Raw genomic sequence first — 22,216 nt, 5'->3', positions numbered from 1 at the left:
GTGTGTGTGTGTGTATACGTGTGTGTGTGAAACAGAAAGAGAGTGGGTGTGTGTGTATGTGTTGTGTGGGGAGGGGATAATTTATTCAACACTCAGAGACCTTTATCTGATCATTGACGCACATGGAAGACAGTACCGTTCAGCACTGATGCACTCTGAATTAGCGTGACTCACTACTTGAACCCTGAACGCTGATTTACAATATTGTGGGCAAAATGCCTCTTTAGAAAGTTCTAATCTGGGTTGATACCCCAGTGTAGTCCTGAGCAGGGGTGTGCAGTCAGAGGCGAATTGTTAAGAAAAAAGGTCGCATCTATCTGGCATGGTAGCTCAGTGGTTAGCACTGCTGTCTCACAGCACCAGGGTATTGCATTTGATTCTACCGTTGGGCGACAGTACATTCTCCCCATGTCTGTGTGGGTTTCCTCTGGGTGCTCAGGTTTCCTCCCACAATCCAAAGACATGCAGGGTACGTGAACTGGTCATGCTAAATTGTCATAATGTTCAGGTTAGGTGCATTAGTCACGGGTAAGTATAGGATAATAGGATAGGGGAATGGATCTTCAGAAGATTGGTGTGGATTTGTTGAGCTGAAGGGCCTGTTTCCACACTGTAGGGATTCTATGATTCTATCCTCTCAAGTGGAGGGAGAAGATACCATAGCACAATTTTAAAGAATAGTAAGGGAGTTAACCCTGGAGTCCTGACCAATCAACATTGCAAAAGCAGGTCACTTGGCAACTATCATATTGCTGTTTGTGGGAGCTTATTGTGCCCTGTTTCATTGGCTGAGTAAAAAAAATTTCATTGACCGTAATGAGCCTTGCTGAGGTTCATACAAATGTGACTTTCTTTCTTTATGTATTCTATTTATTCATTAACAACTTCACTGAGGGGTGGCACTACAAACAATCCATCTCTACCTTAATGATATTGTTGCATTACCTTGTAAGATTGACACCCAAATCTTCCCATCGCAGATATAAAGGTCTTTCTTGAAAACATCAAACCAGAGACGGCTGGCTTCAGTCTCAGTGCAGGGTGGGTGGCTTCCAATTGTCACCTTCATGTCTGTTTCTGATTTCAACACAAGAGGAGATCAACAACGTTCGTATTTACCAGAGACGAGTCATTGAGTTAGACACTGTGTGGCTTCACTATGGCTAGGAGAAAGTGAGGTCTGCAGATGCTGGAGATCAGAGCTGAAAATTTCATTTCCCCTCCTCCCACCTTGTCTCAGTCAAATCCATCGAACTCAGCACCGCCTTCCTAACCTGCAATCTTCTTCCCGACCTCTCCGCCCCCACCCCAGTCTGGCCTATCACCCTCACCTTGACCTCTTTCCACCTATCACATTTCCGACGCCCCTCCCCCAAGTCCCTCCTCCCTACCTTTTATCTTAGCCTGCTGGACAAACTTTCCTCATTCCTGAAGAAGGGTTTATGCCCGAAACGTCGATTCTCCTGTTCCCTGGATGCTGCCTGACCTGCTGCGCTTTTCCAGCAACACATTCCAATCCAGTGAGGGAAGTTGGAAGATTTAAGCTGCTATCTTTTTGACGAGAGCCTACTAAGTGAAGGCCTGTCTGTCCTCTAATGTAGACATAGAAGAGCCAATGGCACTATTTTTAATAAGAGTTATAGATACATAGAAAACACAGTAAGATTTCATGCACAGAAGGTAGTCGTCTGGCACATTATGTCCATACCAGTCGATGAATACCTCGTCACACTAATCCCACTCTCCAAATTTTGATTCCTAAACCCATTGACTGTTCCACCGCATGTTTTAATGTGATTATGGTTTTTGCCTGTATTACCCTTTGAACTCGTGGGTTCCAGAACCTCACCACTGATGAGAAAGTTGTTCCAGGTGTCATAGTCAATATTTTTTCAATAATTAGTACAGCATTTCTTTTTGTGGGAGCTTGCTACATGTAAATTGCCTGCTATGTGTCAACACTGACTGTACTTCCAAAGTACTTTATTGGCTGTAAAGCATTTTGGATCTTTCTGTGGCCATAACAGTTACTATATAAATGCAATTTAATTTTAATAACTCAATAGTTACTCATAGAAATCTAATGTTATATCACTGGGATGCTTTTTTGCCATTATTATGGCAATAATGTTTTTTTCAAATTTAAAAAAAAGTTATGATATTTCAGCTACTTTAATCCCATGTGTATCACTGATGATTTGTATTTACTCTGTGGAAATTTTAATTGAGTAGAAGATTTTACTGCATTTTACTTTCTGATTTGCTGTTTGAGAATACTTCAGTGTAATTGGCTGCCAACTCCCTGCGGTGATATCACTGTTACTGTATGCCTAGTGTTTGTCTTGATCTTGCACATATCAAGAAAGGGAAACTTCATGCCTCAGAGATCACTAGATAGCAGAAAATCCCTTTAATACTTCAAAGTACTCTTTTGGTATGATCCTAGATATTGAATATTGTTAGATATTATTACTGGAGCGAATCATAGATTTACATTTAAATAGTTCCCATTTCTGTCTTTGTTCACTCCTTTCCTCAGCAATATTTTGTGTTTGATTTTGTCTACTTTCTGTGGTTTTATTTACCCTAATGAAGAAGAGCATATCTTCTCAACATCACAACTATTGATCTCACCCTGCTTGGCTGTTGTATGGAACCCCCTACGTGTTAACCCCTTAAAGCCAAATACATAACAATATTGTCAAATTTGATGGAATTTTAATGCATTTACTTTAGGGGAAATTTGGCATGTTAATATGCTGCAGTTTTTCTTATCTGCGATGTTTTGTGTTATGTTGCTGAAAATATTACTGATGAAATACTTAGCAGTTGTAGTAAAATCATGCGTATACTTAGGATGAAGAAGATTATGAGTACCACATATGCTTGGTCCAGTTCTTGTTGGATTCATTTGGATATCAAAGTTGAAACTTTATTGCTGGAACAGCACAGCAGGTCAGGCAGCATCCAGGGAACAGGAGATTCGACGTTTCGGGCACAGGCCCTTCTTCAGGAATGAGCAGAGAGTGTTCAGCAGGAGAAGATAAAAGGTAGGGAGGAGGGACTTGGAGGAGGGGCGTTGGAAATGTGATAGGTGGAAAGAGGTCAAGGTGAGGGTGATAGGTCGGAGTAGGGTGGAGGCGGAGAGGTCAAGAAGAAGACATTTCCAACTCCCCTCCTCCAAGTCCCTCCTCCCTACCTTTTATCTTCTCCTGCTGAACACTCTCTGCTCATTCCTGAAGAAGGGCCTGTGCCCGAAACGTCGAATCTCCTGTTCCCTGGATGCTGCCTGACCTGCTGTGCTGTTCCAGCAATAAAGTTTCAACTTTGATCTCCAGCATCTGCAGACCTCACTTTCTCCTCTAACATACTGAAAAGGAAGGTCCCAGCATCCATCCCGAGTTTGTACCCAGTTACCAATATCGGCCTGAGTGACTACTGGAATGTTAAAATTGGCCTTAACTGCTCTAGAATAGAGAAACTTATTAAAAAAAAACACGCACAGTTGGTATGAATGTCTTTCCGTGAACGAACAGACTATACCAACCAAAAATCAATTATGCTGATAATGCACTGGATGGTATGTGGCATCATGGAACCATGATCTTGCATGAGGTTTGTGCTTTCAAGAGAAGATATGGAGGGATAAACTTTCAATAGCTACAGTCAAGGATGCAATATGTACTGCTGATATAGCCAGTATAACGTGGACAGTATTGCTCACTAGGAATATTTCTATTAAAAAAAAGACTTTGATAGTGAGTTAACACTGATAGTTCAGTTTGATGATCAAAGTTTGATGATGCTGAAATTACAAAGAACATGTGCAGATTCTGCTCTTCCGAGAAACGTAAAGCAAGCTATGGAATTTTGAAGACTTACTTTTTCTGAAGGCGTTCTTTGAGCGCACTCTCTCTGGCACCTTGCACATGAAGACAGTTCAGGAATTCATCTAGTTCTTTCTGAGTGTCACACATAAACCTGCAGATAAAATCAATAATACTGCCAATCAATACTTCCAGAGGTAGAAAGTACTGACTCACAGTGAACAAATGCCTCAACAGAAAATATTAAAATACTCAAATCTCTAGGAAAAAACAAACATGCCTGTAAAAGTCAAACAAATCATCCCAATTAGGGTTGCAGAATCCTTGAATACAAGTTTAATTAAACAAATAATGCGCAGGATGTTAATCGTATGAAAAGTTACAAAATGCCAATGAAGACATTCTAAACTTAAATGTGAGGCCAAATTTATTCAAAATGTTTTCATGAACGCTTTCCACTCATTATAGGACAGTTGACTTATTGAGTCATACAGCATGAAATTAGATCATATGATCCAATTTATATGAGCCGACCAGACATTTCAATTTGACCAGCATTTGGCCCATATTCCTTGAAACCCTTCTGGTATATAATGTAAAGAAATATTATTTTGCTTTACTGATCACAAATATGTCTTAGGCCTTTTTTTTTTAAATGGGATTCTGAAACAAGAGTTCAAGATTTAAACTCCAGAAACAGTTCTGAAACATAGTTCAAATTTTGTGCAGTAAAAACATTCCCCCAATATGTTACGGCTGCAATTTTCTCTGCTCTTAAGTTGGTAATTTAGGGTACTTAATGTTCTGCGGACATAAAAACTGACATGGTGAGAGTATGTAACTGGAATATGGAGTAGGAAGACATTCAAGCTGAATCTTTATGCCAATTGTAACTAGGTCAACTGTTGCCCTTGCATTGTTCAGAGTCCCAGAACACTCCCCTTTACTTGGTGCAAGAGCATTACTTGTGCAGTAATACCACACCAGTCGTTAGAAAAAAAATGCTTGTATTTGTATTTAAAACCAATAGATTTTGAGTAGTTTCTGAAACTATTCACTGCAGCAAAGTCTTTTACTATTAGTTAGGAGTAAACATGGTTATATGTAAAAGGAGGACATACCATAGATTCTGCCCTTGTTTTGGTACAGTGGTTTCAATGCAAATGTCTGCAGTATGGGAGGACCCCTGGTGGCCACTGTCATTTAAGCTGCTCTCAGCAATGCTGTCATCATCATTACCTATTAATTTCCGGATATAACAAAATCAGTTTAAATCAAGTTATGAAGAGATCAAGTATCAGCATTCTTAACATAATTATCCAAATACAATTAAACAGGCAAACAGAAACATACACTTTCTACCAATCATAAACTGATGCAGTCACAGCTTCTTTTCCACAAGGGAACTTTCAAAAACCTTGATCATGTTGTTGTTACTCATCAGGATCAACAACACAGGAAAACAGAAGTTTCTCATTCCAGTTGCATCATGTCTGATGCAGAGAAAAGCTTTCCCAATTTCATCAACACTGATTTTAATTTCACAAGTTAGCCATCTTTAGCCTTTCAAACAAGATAACCAATCAGTATCAAACCAGGAATTAGATTGACATGATACAAATAGCAGAGGATTTCTAACTCCAACCATTATATGGGATTTGAATAGAGATGAAAATTGCAAACAATACTCCAGGTGCAGTCTCACTAGTGTTCTGTATAAGTGAAGGAAGACATATTTGTTCCAATGTACAAATCCTCATGATGAAGACGAACATATTACGAATTGTCTGCTGCACTTGCGTACTGGCTCTCAGCAAATTATGAACAAAAACACTCAGGTCTCTTTGAACAATAACATTTTCCAGTCTCTCTCCATTTAATAAATATTCTGCATTTTTATTCCTTTGACCAAAGTGAATAACCTCACACTTAACCAGATTATATTCCATCTGGCTGTTTCCATCTCAGCCTGTCTAAGTTCCTTGAAACCTTTCTGCAACCACTTCACAACTCACATTCCAACCAAGATTTAAATCATCTGCAAACTTGCAGATGTTACAACTGACCCCCAAATCCAAACCATTGATATTGATGGGGAAAAGATGTGGCCCAAGATTGATCTATGCAGCGCTATACTGGTCACAGTCTGTCCATGTGAGAATAACCCATTTATTTCTCAACTCTGCTTCCTTCCTGTTAACCAATCCTCCAACTACGATACAAGTATATTATACCTGATCTTATTTGCTTTAATTTGCTTACTGAGCTTCTGTTTGGGATTTTATCAACAGCCTTCAGAATCACCAAGTGTACCATATCCAGGTTCTCTCACATTGAACTACCAGAAACATCTTCACAAAAAAAACTCTGATCAGATTTGCCAGACATGAATGCTGTTTTCTTTAACAGTGGGATTATATTTGTAATTTTCCAATCTAGAGGCATTGCTATAGAGTTAACATTTTTTTTAAAGGTGGTCGCCAATGCTTCCACTATCTCTAGAGCCATTTCTTTGATGCATAATGTGAAAGCCATTGTGCCCCAAGTATTTGGGAACTGTCAGTCCTATTAATTTCTCCAATAATGCAATATTACAAAGACTGACACTCTCATCAGACCCTTGCATCTTCATATTTCAGGGAGGGATGTTTTGTCTTAAGACACACAAGAGCTGGAAACGTAGAAGGGAATTTGGTTCTTTGAGTCTGCTCTGCTATTCAGAGATCATGACTGATCTGATAATCCTCAACTCCACTCTCATGATATATATCTCCATGTCCCTTGATTCCATTATTGAATAAAAATCTGTTTATTTCAACCTTGAATAAACTTATCATTTGCTATGACACTCTGTTGTAAACAATTCCAAACATTCATTACCCTCAAAAACAAATTTCTCATCTGTGTCCTAAATGGGCAGCCCCTTACTCTGAGGTGATGTCTTCTGGTCCTAGACTCTCCCACAAAGGAAAACAACCTCTCCACATCAACTCTGTCAAGACCTATTTGAATCTTGTATGCTTCAATAATGTTTTAAATCTTCGAAACTTTAGTGAGTACAAATCCAACCTATTCAACCTCTCCTTTTAAGAAAATCTCCCCACACCACAAATTGTCCCAGCAAACCTTCTCTGACTGCTTCAAATGCAAGTATATCTTTCTTTAGATGAGGGGCCCAAAATTATTCACAGTATTCCAGGTATTGTCTGATTAGTGCCTTTACAATTTTAGCAGGACCTCTATTTTAATACTCTATTTCCTTTGAAGTAAGGGCCAACAGTCAATTTGCCTTCCATATTACCTATTAAACCTGATTATGCTAGCTTTTTGGTTTGTGTTGTAGCCTTCTGCAGTCTTTCTCCATTTAAATAATATTCAGCCTTTCTATTCTTTCTGCCAAAGTGCATGACCTCATATATTCGCACATTATATTCCATCAGTTAAGTTTTGCCCATTCACCTAATCTGACCATATCCTTCAGCAGACACTGTCATCCCTACTACTTTACTTCTCATTTTACTTGTGTATCATCCTTAATCTTGGCCATTATGTAGTCACGTTACTCATTCAAGTCATTAATATATCTAAATAATTGTAGCCCCCAACACTGATCTGTATGACATTTCAATAGCTTCAGGCTGGATTTTGAAAATGCATCCCCCATCCCAAATTTCTGTCTTCTATTTGTTACTCAATCCTCTATCCATGCTAATATACTACTCTCAAAATCATGAGCTCCAATTTTATAAAGTATCTTATTGAATACCTTTTGGAAATCCAAATATATTGTGTCAACCGATTCTCTTTTAGTTATCCTGCTTATTATCGACTCAAAGAATTCTAATACATTTGTCAGGCATGATTTCCCCTTCATGAAGTCAGGATGACTCTTTGATTCGATTATGCATTTCTCAGTGCTCTGCTATTACGATAAGCTTTAACATTTTCCTAGTAATAGATGTTAACCCAACTGGCTTATAGTTATATATTTTTTGTCTCCTTCCCTTTTTGAATAAAGGCACTACATCTTTATTTTCCAATTATCGCTGGGACTTTTCCATAACTGAAGGATTATTGGAAGACTACTATCAGTGCATCCAATATCTCTGTAGCCACTTCTTCTAATAACATAGGCTGTAATCCATCAGATACAACATATTTTGAGCCCCGTTAGTTTCCCCAGTACTTTTGGTCTTTTGATAGTGTATTTATTCGTTCTTCCACCTTACACTTTAACCCTCCGATTATTTATTGTTTTCAGAATGGTATTAATGTCATCAACAATGAAAGACAGACATAAAACACTTAATCAACATCGCTGCCATTTCCTGGTTCCCCATTATTTCCCTAGTATCATTCTCTAAGAGGTCTATGTTCACTTTGGCCTGTCTCTTTTTCATATTTAAAGAAGTTCTTATCCATTTTTTTCATTCATTTGATGGATGTGTGCGTTACTGGCGGGCCAATTATTTCGGGGATAGTTATTAGTAATATATTAATAACACAAATATCAATCTTTAAAATTAAGAGTTTAAAAAAATCTCTTTAGAAGTTATTTAAAATCAAGGAAACAAATTATGACATGAAGGAGATAGACCAGAATGTGTCTATTTTCTTATTGATACTGGCTTCACCACGTAAAACCATATTGAAACGTTTGGCTCTGTAAATGCAGGGCAGGTCAGGCAGCATCCAAGGACCAGGCCTGACCTGCTGCAATTTTCCAAAGGTACACTTTTCGATTAAGATCTCCAACATCTGCAGTCCTCACTTTCTCCTAGCTGATGTAAAATCATAGACAGACCTAGATAGAAATAAATGCCTACCAGTACCGAGCCAGTGATTGTATCCCCTAGACGACAGATGACAAAGAACCGCAAATACCAATATCGCCAGTTTCTTGCCTGTAAACTCCATTTGCAAAAGTATAATCCCATGCTCAACTGACACCCAAACCAACACTTTCAAACTTAGATCACAGGAAAGTAATCAGGAGCAGGATAAACGTAGCTAATTTTATTTCTTGCCTGATGTTGAGGCTAATTTTAGCATGGTCTTTTAGTCCGTATTGCTGAGTATAATACTTAGACCAGGAGGACAACTGATATTCTAAATCATTTTAAGAACAATGGTTTCTTGATTTTGAGTTAAGAAAGACTGGCATTCATACAGCACTTATCACAACATTAAACAAAACAAAGCACTTCATAGCTAATGAAGTACATTTGAAAACACAGTCACTGATGTACTACAGAAAACTCAGGGTACAGGGCATTGTCCTTTGCCATAAATTTTTTCAGTTATTATTATGTATATAGAATGAGTACAAGTAGCTCTGTTCGGAGGTAAAGAAAGAAAATAAAGATTGCAGTTTTACTTTTGGAATCCTGGTCTTCTTCATGTTGAGTGTATTCTTCAGGAATGGTAAAGCTGTAGTCAATGCTGTCATGCACCCAACCTTTCTCTACATACAGACCAGGCACCAGATCCGAAAACAGCCAGTATCTACAGAAAAGGTGAAGCACAAGTCTGTTTAGATGAAGACAAACCCATGCAGGACCAAAATCCAACATTTGTTTTAACACATTTCCATTATAGCAAAACATCAGCCTGAAGTAATTAATATTTTTCAAGCAAGTTCACAACATCTAAAAGCCATTGCACAACATGATTTGCTTTTGCAATTAAATACTAAAATTTTAACATTCTTTTACTCCTCAACTTCATCCAGCTCATGATAAACTTAGTTACTTTCCACAAACGGTACTCCCAATTTCAAAGTGCAAAGCAACAACAACAAACTCCTGCGCAGTACATTTCCAATTAAAACTAAAGATTCTGAACAGATCATCGGGGTCTATTTTTCATTCCCAGTATGTGGGCTTCGCTGACTGGGGCAGCTTACATTGCTCTTGAGAAGATGGTGATAAGCTGTTTTCCTGATTACTGTAGTCCACGTAGTCTACGTACACTATAGAGCCTTTAGGGAATTCCAGGATTACAGCCTAGCAATAGTGAAGGAACAGCAACATAGTTCCAAGTCAGGGTTGTGGCGATCATGGAGGGAAACTGTACATGGTGGCCTTCCCAGGCATTTTCTGTCCTGCTCTCTATGTGGTAGAGGCTGTTGATTGTAAAGGTGCTGACAAAGGAGTGCAATGCAACTTGAAGATAGTACAAACTGCTAACATCATGTATTAGTGGCAAAGGTAGTAAAATATTGAAAGTGGTTATTTGGTGCCAACTAAGTGTGCTGCTTTACTCAGAATGATGTCAAGATTCCAGAATATTGTTGAAGCTACACTAATCCAGGCAAGCAAAGTATTCCATCACATTCCTGACTTGGGCCTTGCAGATATTGGACAAGCATTGGCAAGAAAGGAGGCAAGCTACTCACCTCAGATTTCCTAGTCTCCGACCTACTCTTGTAACTCCAGCAATTATAAAGCTGAAACAAGAATAGAAATTGCTGGAGAAACTCAGCAAAGCTGGCAGATCTGTGGGAAGAAAGCAGAGTTAACAAATAGCTGCAGTTGCTGCCAGACTTGCTGAGTTTATCCAACAATCCAACTGTTTCAGATCTCCAGTTTCCATAGCTCTTTGTTTTATTTATAAAGCTGGTTCAGTTGAGTTTCTGATCAATAGTAATGCTCAGAATGTTGATGATGTAGAATTCATCCATAGTGATGTAATTGAATGCTCTGGGTAAATGTTCAGATTCTCTCTGAATGGAGATGATTATTGACTGGCAATGCTGTGGTATGAATGTTACTTGCCACTTTTTAGCACAAGTTTCGCTACGGGTGGACGTGAGCCACTTCAATATCTGAGGAGCCACAAACGATATTAAAAATGGTGCAAATTACCAACAAGCATTCCCACTTCTGACCTTACGGTGTCGGCAAGGGTATTGATGAAGTAATCGAGAGCGTGTTACTGGAAAAGCACAGGTCAGGCAACATCCAAGGAGCAGGAAAATCGACATTTCGGGCTGGAGTCCTTCATCTTGATGCCTGATCTGCTGTGAATTTCCAGCAACACACTCTCAACTCTGATCTCCAGCATCTGCAGACCTCACTGTCTCCTTATTGATGAAGCAGCTGATTCTGGTTGGACCTGGAGCACTACCTTGAGGAACCCTTGCAAATACATCCCGGGACTGAGATGATTAACAACCACAGCCACCTTTCTTTATACGAGGCCTAACTGTAATTTTAATCACGGGCATGAGCAGAGAAGGTATTGCGATTTTGCACAGGGCAATACAGCAGCAAGAGAAACAAAGAACAGAATATAGAAAGTATTCAAAATTTTTTTTATTTATGTGTCCAGGAGTGCTACTCTGTACCAGACTTCCTACCACTGCATCAATTTACCAAATCAACTGGGGCCATTCCTTCAATTCACCAGTAACAGCTTACTGCAACTTGAGTTTGTGCTCCCACCTATTGATTGAAATCAACATACTGTCAAGTTCAGGCAAGCTGCTCAATGCAAGGATGTTTGAGGTTGAAGAACTGAATTTCCTCTTATGCTTTGGATCACATGGTTGGGAAACCAACTGTTCAATTCATGTCAACTTGAGTATTGAGAAATTTCAATTGTAGAGTAGTACAATAGCGATTCTTTTTCAATTAGATGGCAATATAATAGGAGTATGAATCTATGTTCATGACTGCTCATGAATTCAATGAAAAGTTAAATAGAAAGGGTTTCTGTTGTGTTCCTCCTTGTGGTTATCTTAATATATAAAGAAACCTAAAAAGCCAACTATTTTTCACCTTCGAATTGGGTGAGATCTTTACTGAAGCCAAAAGGAAAAAGGCAAAACACAAGTATTTTTTGAAAGGACAAACTACACATACCTGTTGTGGTTACGATCTGTGCCCAATGGTGATCGATGCAAGACAAGTTTGGCTTTTGCAATTCCCTCCTGAAAGGCCTTCTCAGCTGCTGCTTTGTGCTTACGAATCTTTTCTACTTCCACCTCTTTCTCCATTCTTTCTTTTTCTTGCTTTTCTCTCTCTTCCTTTTCTTTTTTAGCCTGCAATGCCATCAATCGTCTGCTTTTAATTGCACTAATGAGGTCTTCACTACCATTGACATCAGTTAACAAATCATTTCCACCTTTGTCCACTTCTAGCTTCTTATCAAATTCCTTCTTCTCTGACTTTTTCTTGTCACCCATTTTGTTATTTTCTGGCTCTTTCTTTTTTGCCTCCATTTCTTTTTTCTTTTGTTTTTCTGCCTTCTTCCGATCATTTTCTTCTTTTTGCATGGCTAGTCTCTCCTTCCATAGCTCTGCAGATTTATGCTGCGAGTCCTCCATGTGATCCTGAACTGAGTAAGTCATTAGAATCCGATGACAGAGCGCTGTTAGAATCTTTACTTTCTCTTCTGGGGTCAGTTCAAAAAACTCAGAAGTTTCCAACTTATCTAGGAATTCATCTGCAACTTCATTGTCTTCAAATCCCATAGAATCCTTGCCATCTTCATTCATTTCCGATGCTTCACTTTCATTTTGCACATCTGATTTGCGCATGCAAAGCCGAACAAGCTCTGAAGCAGAGTGCAAGGTGAGAGGAATTTCAGAAAGTTTCATCCCCAATTCTCTGTAGTCTTCTGCAATTTCATCTTGCAGCAAAGTTTGAAGGAGGATCAACAGAACTCTGTTCAAATAGAGGAAACCTCTCTTTTCAGAGGTCAGTGCTTCCATCAAGGAGATTGCAGTGATTGGATACTGGTCATCTGGCATCAGCAGACCAGCATAACAACTGAGAAACTCTACCACCATAGCAACATCACCAAAAAGTGTGTTTGGGAGCCCTTCAGGAGTATCAACCAGCTTTAGTGCAGGTAAGCTCTTTCCCGTAAGAGTTTGATCTTCAAATCTCTTCTGTTTTTCCAGTTTTAACTGCATCTCCTTCTCCCGCCGTTCTTTGGCCTTTTCCTTTAATTTTTTCTTTAGCTCTTCACGCTTTTTTTTGTGATAATCTGCTCTTTCTTCTAGTGTCATCATTGCCCACTTCCTTTTGTGCTCCAAAATCTCATAACGTTTCTGAACAAGATCACCAACTTCCTCTGGTAGACGAGCACGTTCTTCAGCGGAAAGCACTTTGGCCACCCTGGTGATGAATGCAGACACCGCACCTTTTTTCTCCTCCTTCCCCTTATTTTCTTTGTAATATCGAAGAAATTGTAAAGCTAAAGGTGGTAGGTATTTCTGAGGTTTAGACATAGATCTTGAGGTTCCTCCGACACCCTTCGGGGATTTTCCAGTCTTTGATGTGTTGGATTTTGCCATCTCAAAAAGCGTCATCTGTTTCATCTTCAACTTTGGAGTTTTCAGACTCTTTTTTGGAGATTTGCTATTCCCTGCTAACTTCTGCCCGTTGAGCAACTTAGCCTTGTTCTTGGATTTCTCTTTTTTGTTGTTCGCTTTATCCTTAGCTTGCAGCTTTTTAAAGTTCCGAGCAGCACTGGAGCCCTTTTTGGGGATGTGGAAGTTGGTGTTCAATTTGGTTGGTGTTACAATCTTCATTACTTCTTCCAGTTCTTGTTCTGGAGACCTTTTGGAATTGTATGCCATTCCATTCCCATTCATAGCCTTTTTCACCTGCACATGACCCCATAATGTTGGGCTCAAAGGAGGGTTCCGAGAAACCTTCTCTTTGTTTCCATTCTTCCGCTTCTTATTTTTCTCTTTATTTGGATCCCCATCACCTTTTGCTTTTTTTGAGGCTTTACCTTCTGGTGAGACAGCACTTTTCCTTTTTCCCAAGTTCACAACAGGGTTATGAATCATGTACTGAAACAAGTGCAAAAATATTTTATTATTCAGCAATGGCCAAGCTTACACAGTACACTGCATAAACAATAAGTTGTGAATTGCTCATTTAAAACAAATATTGAAAAATGCTTGAAATCATGAATATTACAAATTTGCAATGATCACTTAAATGAACTCTGAAATGGAATAGCTCCAAAAGGCAAGATTGTCTTATAACCTTTACTCTATTTCATCCTGATTACTGCCTTTATGACCCTCATCTCTGCTTGCTTAAGGAAAAAGAACAGTGGTCAACAGATTTAGTTATCCATAAACAGATATAGTTCTAAATAAAGACAAGAGGCTGGAGAAAGAGATCTGTGAATGAGAAACAACTTTAATACTTCAAGCCCAGAGTGACACTTCTGTGAAACTGGAAAATCACATTGGGCTTGAAATATTAACTCTGTTACCCTCACCAAACGTGCTGCTAAACCTGCTGAGTTTGTCTAATAATTTCTCTTTACATTTCAGATCTTTAGCATCTGAAGTACTCTGCTTTTGTTATAAGGATGAGAAGTCATGGGCTTCTTTGTCACAAAGACTGAAGCCTGTTACTTCTTGCATTTCAAATTAGCCAAACTTCTCTTAAGCACTTTTGCCACTCCGGCCTTCCACCTTAATTCCTTTCCCATTTTCCCTTACACAAAACCCCTTTCCAAAAGCATTCTTCTCCAAGAGACCATGCCATGCTAATCATTTAAATCCAATGCCTTTTAGCTGCTAGCCACCAACTTCTTTTCCACGTTCTAGGGCTAGTTACAACTGAAAATAGCTTTGTCTACTGTCTACCCACCTTTTAAAATAGCGCCATCACCATATCAAACACATCTTCCCTTCCCAGCAGCATTCTGCATGGCCCATTCCTCTGTGGCACCCTGGTCCATCCACTATCAAACACTATGCTTCATCACTCCCCATGGCTCGTTGTCATGTAATTGCTGAAGGTGTAACACTTGCCCATTCACCTCCTCACTGTCTATAGGTGCCAAATGTGAAGCAGCATATTTTCTCGTACTTCCTTCAACCTACTCTACTGCGATTGCTGCTCACAATGCACCTTCCTTTACAGTGGCAAGACCAACTGCAGTCTGAACTACTTTGAGAACACACCTGCAATGTCCATCGGACTGACCACAACCTTCAGTTGCTTGCCATTTCAATAAACCACCTTGCTTTCATACTAATATTAGTGTTGTGGGCCTGCTGTAATATTCCAATAATGCACAACACACAAGCTTGAACCACATCTCATTTGCTTAGACATTTTACAGCCTTGAGGACTAAATGTTGAATTCCACATCTTTACAGCCTGACCCCATGATATCGGTTTTCCATTTTTCTTACATTCGCGATCTCCTTGCCACCCTCCCAACACACAGAGCCTTGTCTTCTTTACTTGGCTTTTAGTAGAGGATGTATTCTCTTCCTTTCACACTTTAATTCTGACCCACTTTACACCTTTTTTTCTCTTTCAGCACATTTTTTGCAGTGCCTTTGCCCCTCTTCCGCCTGTGGCAAAGTATACAAAAATACATTTCCCAACCCCTTTCAGTTATGAAGCAGTAATACTGGATTAAAAATGTTAATGTGGTTTTTCTCTCCACAGATGCAGTCAGACCTAGCAAGTGTCTCCAGCATTGTGTGTTGTTTGGGCCATCCCTACCCTGTTCAAACAGAAAAAACCCTTAATTCGTCTGGAGAGGTGGAACCTGAACCTGGGCCTCTTGGTTTTGTGGTAGGGACAGAACAACTTCGCACAAGTACCCGACATGTATAAATAATGATATGTTCAAATCAACTTACTCAGAGACATTATTATACATTGCTGCAGCAGATGGGACTTGAACCCAGGTTTCCTAGGCTAATGGTAGGGAACCATCAATGTGCCACAAGGGCACTGAATCTATAGATAACATGTTTTTCTGATCAACCTGCTCAGATGTTATTATACAGCTCTGGAGGAGGTGGGATGTGAAGCCAAGTCTCTGAATTTGGGGGTAAGGACACAACCACTGAAAAACAACAGTCCTCTTCTATATGTTTTTATATTTAACATATTTTTCTAACCAACCTGTTCAGTATTATTACACACCCCTGAAGCAGGTGCACTTGAATATGGGCCTCCCAGTCCAGAGATAGGGACATAACCACTGCACCATAAGCAGGCTGCAAAATCGATAAATAATCTACTTTCCTAATCAACCTTTTCAGAGATGTTACTACAAACCTGTGGAGCAGGTGGGACTTGAACCCAGGCCTACCCGGTTCAGGGATAAGGACACTACCATTATGCCACAAGAAGACCCTTACAAATTTACAGATACCCTATCCCCACAAATCATGGCACAGCTGGATGTCCCTGATAGATATTTAAGTTGGATATCTGCAATTCTCAAACCTCTGCTTTTGTCTGGAAAAGCAATATTATTAATTTAACTCCCTCTGAGGCAAGTGCAGACATTTCATTACCAAGAACTTCAGAGAGAAGTCATCCTTTAGTCAGTGTTTTCCCACTTCCAACTCTTAACCTTAAGTAGACCCTTGGAATACAATTACTGTAGATTTATTTACTAGCTTCTCAAACCAGCAGTTTTTATTAAACTTGCATTTTAAAATTTTAATTGCTAAATTCAAATTTTCATAACATATAAATCAAAATTGTATATTCATTAATCTTGAAAGTTGCATTACTCTCAAAAATCTCCACGTCAATGCCCACTTTTCCCGCAACTGTTGCAGTCTTTCCTTTGAAAATTGAAAATAACATTAACCAATCACAAATGACATCCTTTGAGGCTGTGAGCACAATGGTATTCCTTCATGATCTGACTGCAGTTGGTGACACAGTTGACTTCGCCATCATGGTGAAATATGTCTGGTCTACAAGCATACTGAATGACTATCTACTGATCATAATCTTAGCCACCTATTCTTCAGCCATTGTACCTTTGTGAATAACTACTTGCCTCATCCACTTCTTCCTGAACTATATAGGTGATGTTGCCATAGGATGCAAAGACATATGGCTCAGTTTTACCAAGTGCGAGGTGACTACATTTCACCATTATGTAGACAGGTTAACAGCAATCAAACTTTTATCTAACTGGTTTTGTATAACCCACAATTGTCTTCAGTTAGTAGTCACCTTTGCACAAAATGTACATGTACAAGACTTGTCACAGATTCCCTTTAATTGGTTGTATTTGGCTAAACCGAACCACTCCAATTGAAGTCATTACAGATAAATGAAATTTCAAAACTTCAACTCATTTAAAGCTCTCCAATTCATAGAAGTATACATAACATTTCATCCCTTGCCACTGCGCTATTAGATTAGTTTATGGTTGAACTGATCTCAACTGTCTACTCTTTGATTCCCTGATCATTCAAGAACTTAACAAAGGCTTAAAAATTCATTGACCTTACTTTCACAGAAGTCTGTGGTATAGAATAACAGATTAAAGACCCTCCAAGAAGAAATTTCTCCTCATCATTATCTCAAACGGAAGATCATATTCTGCTGCAAATCACAGACCCAGTCCATATCTTTATAGAGTAAATTAGTCTCCTAGTTCCCCAAGACCTCAAACATGAACTTTGAGCATTGGGTTCCTAACAGTAAACACTTCAACGTTCACACTCCTCTTTTGCAAAGTCTACATTGCCAATAGAACTTCCTTATTCCTTTCCCCGATGGCAGATACTTCTCTTTACAAGCTCCATCATCTCTCCCTCTTCTCCTGAAAGATTTGCAGTCCCTTCTTTAAAAACTACCAACTTGCTGTCGCCCCTTTGTCTTAGTGGTACTTTCCCCCTCTTTATCAAACACTTAAAGCATTTTCTTTTGTATTAAAAGGCATCTCAAAATGTAATCTTTTGCTATTATTACCAAATATCAGGGGACAGGCAGGTGCTTGTAGAGGAATACTTTTGTAGATTTATAGAACAATGTTGAAATCTTTAAAATCAAATCACTGACCCCAACTTAATTTTGCAATTCAAAAAAAGCTAAATACTCTTAATAAATTTATTAAGAAATAGCAATAAACAAAGAAACTTAAGGCCAAGGCTCAGTAAACAAGAATGCTGGCAGTGACTAAGCAGTCACTATGGAGACTGAACTGTCTAGCAATACGAACAGATAATTTAACTATTAGACTGCCAGTAAGTGCAAGAAGAGAAATCATCTTTTTGGCATTTTCAAATCACTAGCATTACAACTGTTCAACATCAAGATGAGGCTTATTAATGAGAAAGAAGGGTGCAACGAAAAGCCATTTAGACAGATGATCTGTGAAAATATTTTGCTTAAACATGATTCTAAATAAATGTCATGCTTTCTGCTCCATCCAGTACCACCCCATTATTTTTTTTCACTATAAAACCATAAGACACGGAAACAGAAGTCCCAGTCAGTCCATCAATTCTGCTGTCATTCAGTGATACCATTGCTGGATTTGAGGATTATTAAATCATTGATCAGCCCCAACTCCATAAACTTCAATTCCCTTAATGATTAGAAATCTCTCTACTTCAGCCTTGAACATAATTAGTGATCCAGACTTGATAACCCTCTTTGGAAAAGAATTCCACAGATTCACTACACTGGAAGAAAAATCCCCCTCATCTCTATCTTAAATGGGGAACCTCTTGTTTCGAGATTATGCCCTCTGGAGTAGGCTCTCCCACATGGGAAAGCAACCTCTTCATACCTGCTCTGTCAAGTGTCTCCCCCCCGCCGGAATAATTTGTTTCAGTAAAGTCGCTTCTCATTGTTCTGAATACAAACCCAACCTACTTAACCTCCTCTTATAAAACAGTCTCTCCACATCCAGAATCTACCTAGTGAATCTTCTCTGCGCTGTCTCCAAGGCCAGTAGAATGTTCCTTAGATAATGGAACCAAAATGGTTCACAGCGTTTTAGGATGTGGTCTGATAAGTACCTTGTATAGTTTAGCAAGACCTCCCTATTTCTGTACTCCATTGTCTTTGAAACAAATGCCAACATTCCATTTGCCTTCCTAATTACTTGTTTCCTTTTAAACTGCATTTTATTGCTTTGTAAATACTTTAGCTGTTTACTTCCTGCCTTTCTGAGTTCCCTTCAACATGCACGGAATTGATTCAAGGAGCAATTCCTCTTCCTGAAAACTGATTTACAATGACTCAGTCACTTTTAAAAGCCAATTTTCCAGCCAAAGACACATTTGTATTCAGATTAACAAAGTTCCATTAGCAATATCAGACATGGTCCACAAGCACAGAATTAGTTGCTCCTGATGAATAAACATATTAATCCACACTGTCAGAACATATGCACATGAATATTTGATCACCAATCATATTTTGAAGTTTTATCAGTAGATCAGTGAGCATCCAAATTAAGAGGAGTGGTCTTGTACTGCAGTGGTAATGTCCCTACCCCAATGCCAGAAGGTCTGGGTTGAAGTCCCATGTGCCACAGAGGAGTGTCATAACATATCAGAACAGGCTAATTAAAAATATTTCAAGATTAAGTTGCATGTATTATATTATGTAATTATGTATAAGGCTGGTAATGGTTTTGGTCATTGTTCACAATTGCTCATCGAAATGAATTTCACTCACTCCTAATAACATCATGCAAGATCTGATATAGAGTTATGTGAAGTTTGTCTAAAATGTTGTTTATGTTACAGTAACTGTCTGAAATCCACTGCCTCTGGTCACATGTGAACAGCTATCTGGACGACAATTTGTTGAGGGCCAAGCGAAAGCTTGGCCAAAAAAAGCTTTGTGAATAGAAGTTGAATCAAAAGTCAAGAATTATAAATTTTCACTTAAAATGACAACCATCTATGAGTAAAAGAAAGTGTGGGTGGGATGTAGGTAACCAATAAATAAATGCAGTCCTCTCACACAGAACATTTGATCTGCAGAGAAAATCAGAACCATGATATTCTCCCCTGCTCATAAGACTCATTTCTACAAGATTAAAATATCAAGTGATCTAAATTCAGACATTGGGATTTATATGAAAAACAAGCAGCTACAACATACGCCACTAGAAAGCACAGTTCTCCCACAGACTAAAGACGCCACATTTTATTGCTACTACAAAGCCAAGGCCAAAATATTCTCCTCATTTAAGTAGAGAAACACGCACTCTCAAACATCTCTTCAGCAGCAGAATCTCCAGCCTCAATTAACTCTTGACTGTTCTCAGCTAAGCACATATACTCCAATCTCTTATAATTTTGACATGCTCCATTAAAATCTCTTGTTTAAAATCCTTACCCCCACTTTCTTTATGACAGTCAGAAATTGGTTTACAGGAGAAAAGCTAGGATACTCCATGAATTTGTTGACAGGATAGCAACTGGAGGAAGGATGTGTGTGTGGGAGTCCGTTATACAGTCCTGGCCACAATCAGATGATAATGATGTCATCACAGACTGATAACGTCATTGCTTGCACAGAGAACTATTTCGGGTATGTTGGAATATCAGAATCTTTCTCAGAAATGCAAATGTATAAGGTAAGCCTTTTTAGAAAAATAAATGTACATAATTTCCCCTCACACTGATATTCTATCATATTATATAATTTTATATGCCTTCCATATATACAAATACACACAGTAGGATTAAGAGTAGACAATTCAGCCCCTTAAGTCTGCCCTACCATTCAACAAGATCATGGTTGATCTGATCATAACCTAAATCTACATTCCCACCTATTCCTGGTGACCTTTTCATACTCTTACCTAACAAGAATCTATTTATCTCAGCCTTAAAAATACTCAAGGGCACTGCTTACTCCACCTTTTCAGGAAGAGAGTTCCAAAGACTAATGACTGACAGAGAAAAAATTTACCTCATTTCGGATTTAAACATATGGCCCCTGATTTTAAAAATTGTGATCCCAGTTCTAGATTCTCTCAAGTGGGTAAAAACCTGATCTGTCCAGCTTTTTTTAATAAGATAACATCTATCTTGCCCTACCATATATTAGTTTAACAAACCTCTGATCTGCTTAGGACAAGGAATGGCAAATGGACTTTAATGCAGATAAATGCAGGGTGTTGCATTTTGGTACGACAAACCAGGACAGGACTTACATAGCTAATAGTAAGGCCTTGGGGAGTGCTATTGAACAGAGACCTGGGGCTGCAGGTACATAGTTCCTTGAAAATGGTGTCACAGGCAGACAGGGTGGTGAAGAAGGCACTTGGCATGCTTGTCAGAGCACGGAGTGCAGGTGTTATGTCATGTTACAGCCAAACAAGGCATTAGTAAGGCCACATTTGGAGTACAGTATAGAATTCAGGTCACTCTGCAATAGGAATGTTGTTATTAAACAGGAAAGATTGCAAAAAGATTTACAAGCTTTTTTACTGAGACTGGAAGGTTTGAATTAGGAGGAGAGGCTGGATAGGCTGGGACTTTTTTTCTCTTGAGCATAGGAGGCTGTGGGGTGACCTCATAGAAGTTTATAAAATCATAGGGTGAATAGCCAAGCTGTTTTCCCCAGGGTGGAGGAGTCCAAAACTAAACAGCATAAGATTAAGGTGACAGGGAAAAAAAAACTAAAAGGGAACTGAGGGGTAACATTTCACGCAGAGTGGTATGTGTATGGAACAAGCTGCCAGAGGAAGAGGTAGAGGCAGGTACAGTTACAACATTTAAAAGGCACTTGGACAGGTTGATGAATAGGAAAGGTTCAGAAGGATTTGGACCAAACGCAGGCAGATGGGACTAGTTCAGTTTAAGAAAGCTCGTCGGCATGGATGAGTTGGGGCAAAGGGCCTGTTTCCATGCTGTATGACTCTATGACATCTTTCCTTAAATAAAGTAACCATTGCTGTGCACAGTAATTCAGATGTAGTCTCACCAGTGCCCTGTATAACTGAAGCAAACCTCGCTACCTTCCCTTTGCAATAAATCACGACATTCTGTTCGCTTTCCCAATTACCTGCAGTACCTAAATGCTAATCTTTTGCAATTCATGCACAATGTTGTGGTTCTGTTCGCCGAGCTGGAAACTTGTGTTGCAGACGTTTCGTCCCCTGTCTAGGTGACATCATCAGTGCTTGGGAGCCTCCTGTGAAGCGCTTCTGTGATGTCTCCTCCGGCATTTATAGTGATTTGTACCTGCCGCTTCCGGTTGTCAGTTCCAGCTGTCCACTGCAGTGGCCGGTATATTGGGTCCAGGTCGATGTGCTTATTGATTGAATCTGTGGATGAATGCCATGCCTGTAGGAATTCCCTGGCTGTTCTCTGTTTGGCTTGTCCTATAATAGTAGTGTTGTCCCAGTCGAACTCATGTTGCTTGTCATCTGAGTGTGTGGCTACTAAGGATAGCTGGTCGTGTCATCCGCATCCATGAACACCAACTAGCCACGAAACAACATGACCAGCTATCCTTAGTAGCCACACACGCAGATGACAAGCAACATGAATTCGACTGGGACAACACTACTATTATAGGACAAGCCAAACAGAGAACAGCAGGGAGTTCATAGAGGCATGGCACTCATCCACAGACTCTATCAACAAACACATCGACCTGGACCCA

General features: G+C 39.3%; 1 protein-coding gene across 3 annotated transcripts in view; it reads right to left on the bottom strand.

The window, feature by feature from the left end:
- Window positions 1–22,216, bottom strand: part of baz1b (bromodomain adjacent to zinc finger domain, 1B) — a 95,139-nt gene that overhangs the window by 41,518 nt on the left and 31,405 nt on the right. For 2 of the 3 annotated variants that reach the window (XM_043718704.1, XM_043718706.1), the window contains 4 exons: window positions 11,693–13,635; window positions 9,205–9,332; window positions 4,949–5,066; window positions 3,883–3,981 (listed from right to left, as the gene is read on the bottom strand). In XM_043718704.1, coding sequence (XP_043574639.1) covers window positions 3,883–3,981; window positions 4,949–5,066; window positions 9,205–9,332; window positions 11,693–13,635 — 2,288 coding nt within the window. Of the gene's footprint in view, window positions 1–3,882; window positions 3,982–4,948; window positions 5,067–9,204; window positions 9,333–11,692; window positions 13,636–19,936; window positions 20,030–22,216 lie in introns of those variants that run through there. The other variant, XM_043718707.1, reaches the window with a different exon arrangement.

The sequence above is a fragment of the Chiloscyllium plagiosum genome, chromosome 28 (assembly GCF_004010195.1).
Source record: "Chiloscyllium plagiosum isolate BGI_BamShark_2017 chromosome 28, ASM401019v2, whole genome shotgun sequence".
Taxonomy (NCBI): domain Eukaryota; kingdom Metazoa; phylum Chordata; class Chondrichthyes; order Orectolobiformes; family Hemiscylliidae; genus Chiloscyllium; species Chiloscyllium plagiosum.
The sequence above is the reverse complement of the archived record's forward strand: the minus strand, read 5'-3'. Positions and strand labels throughout refer to the sequence as shown.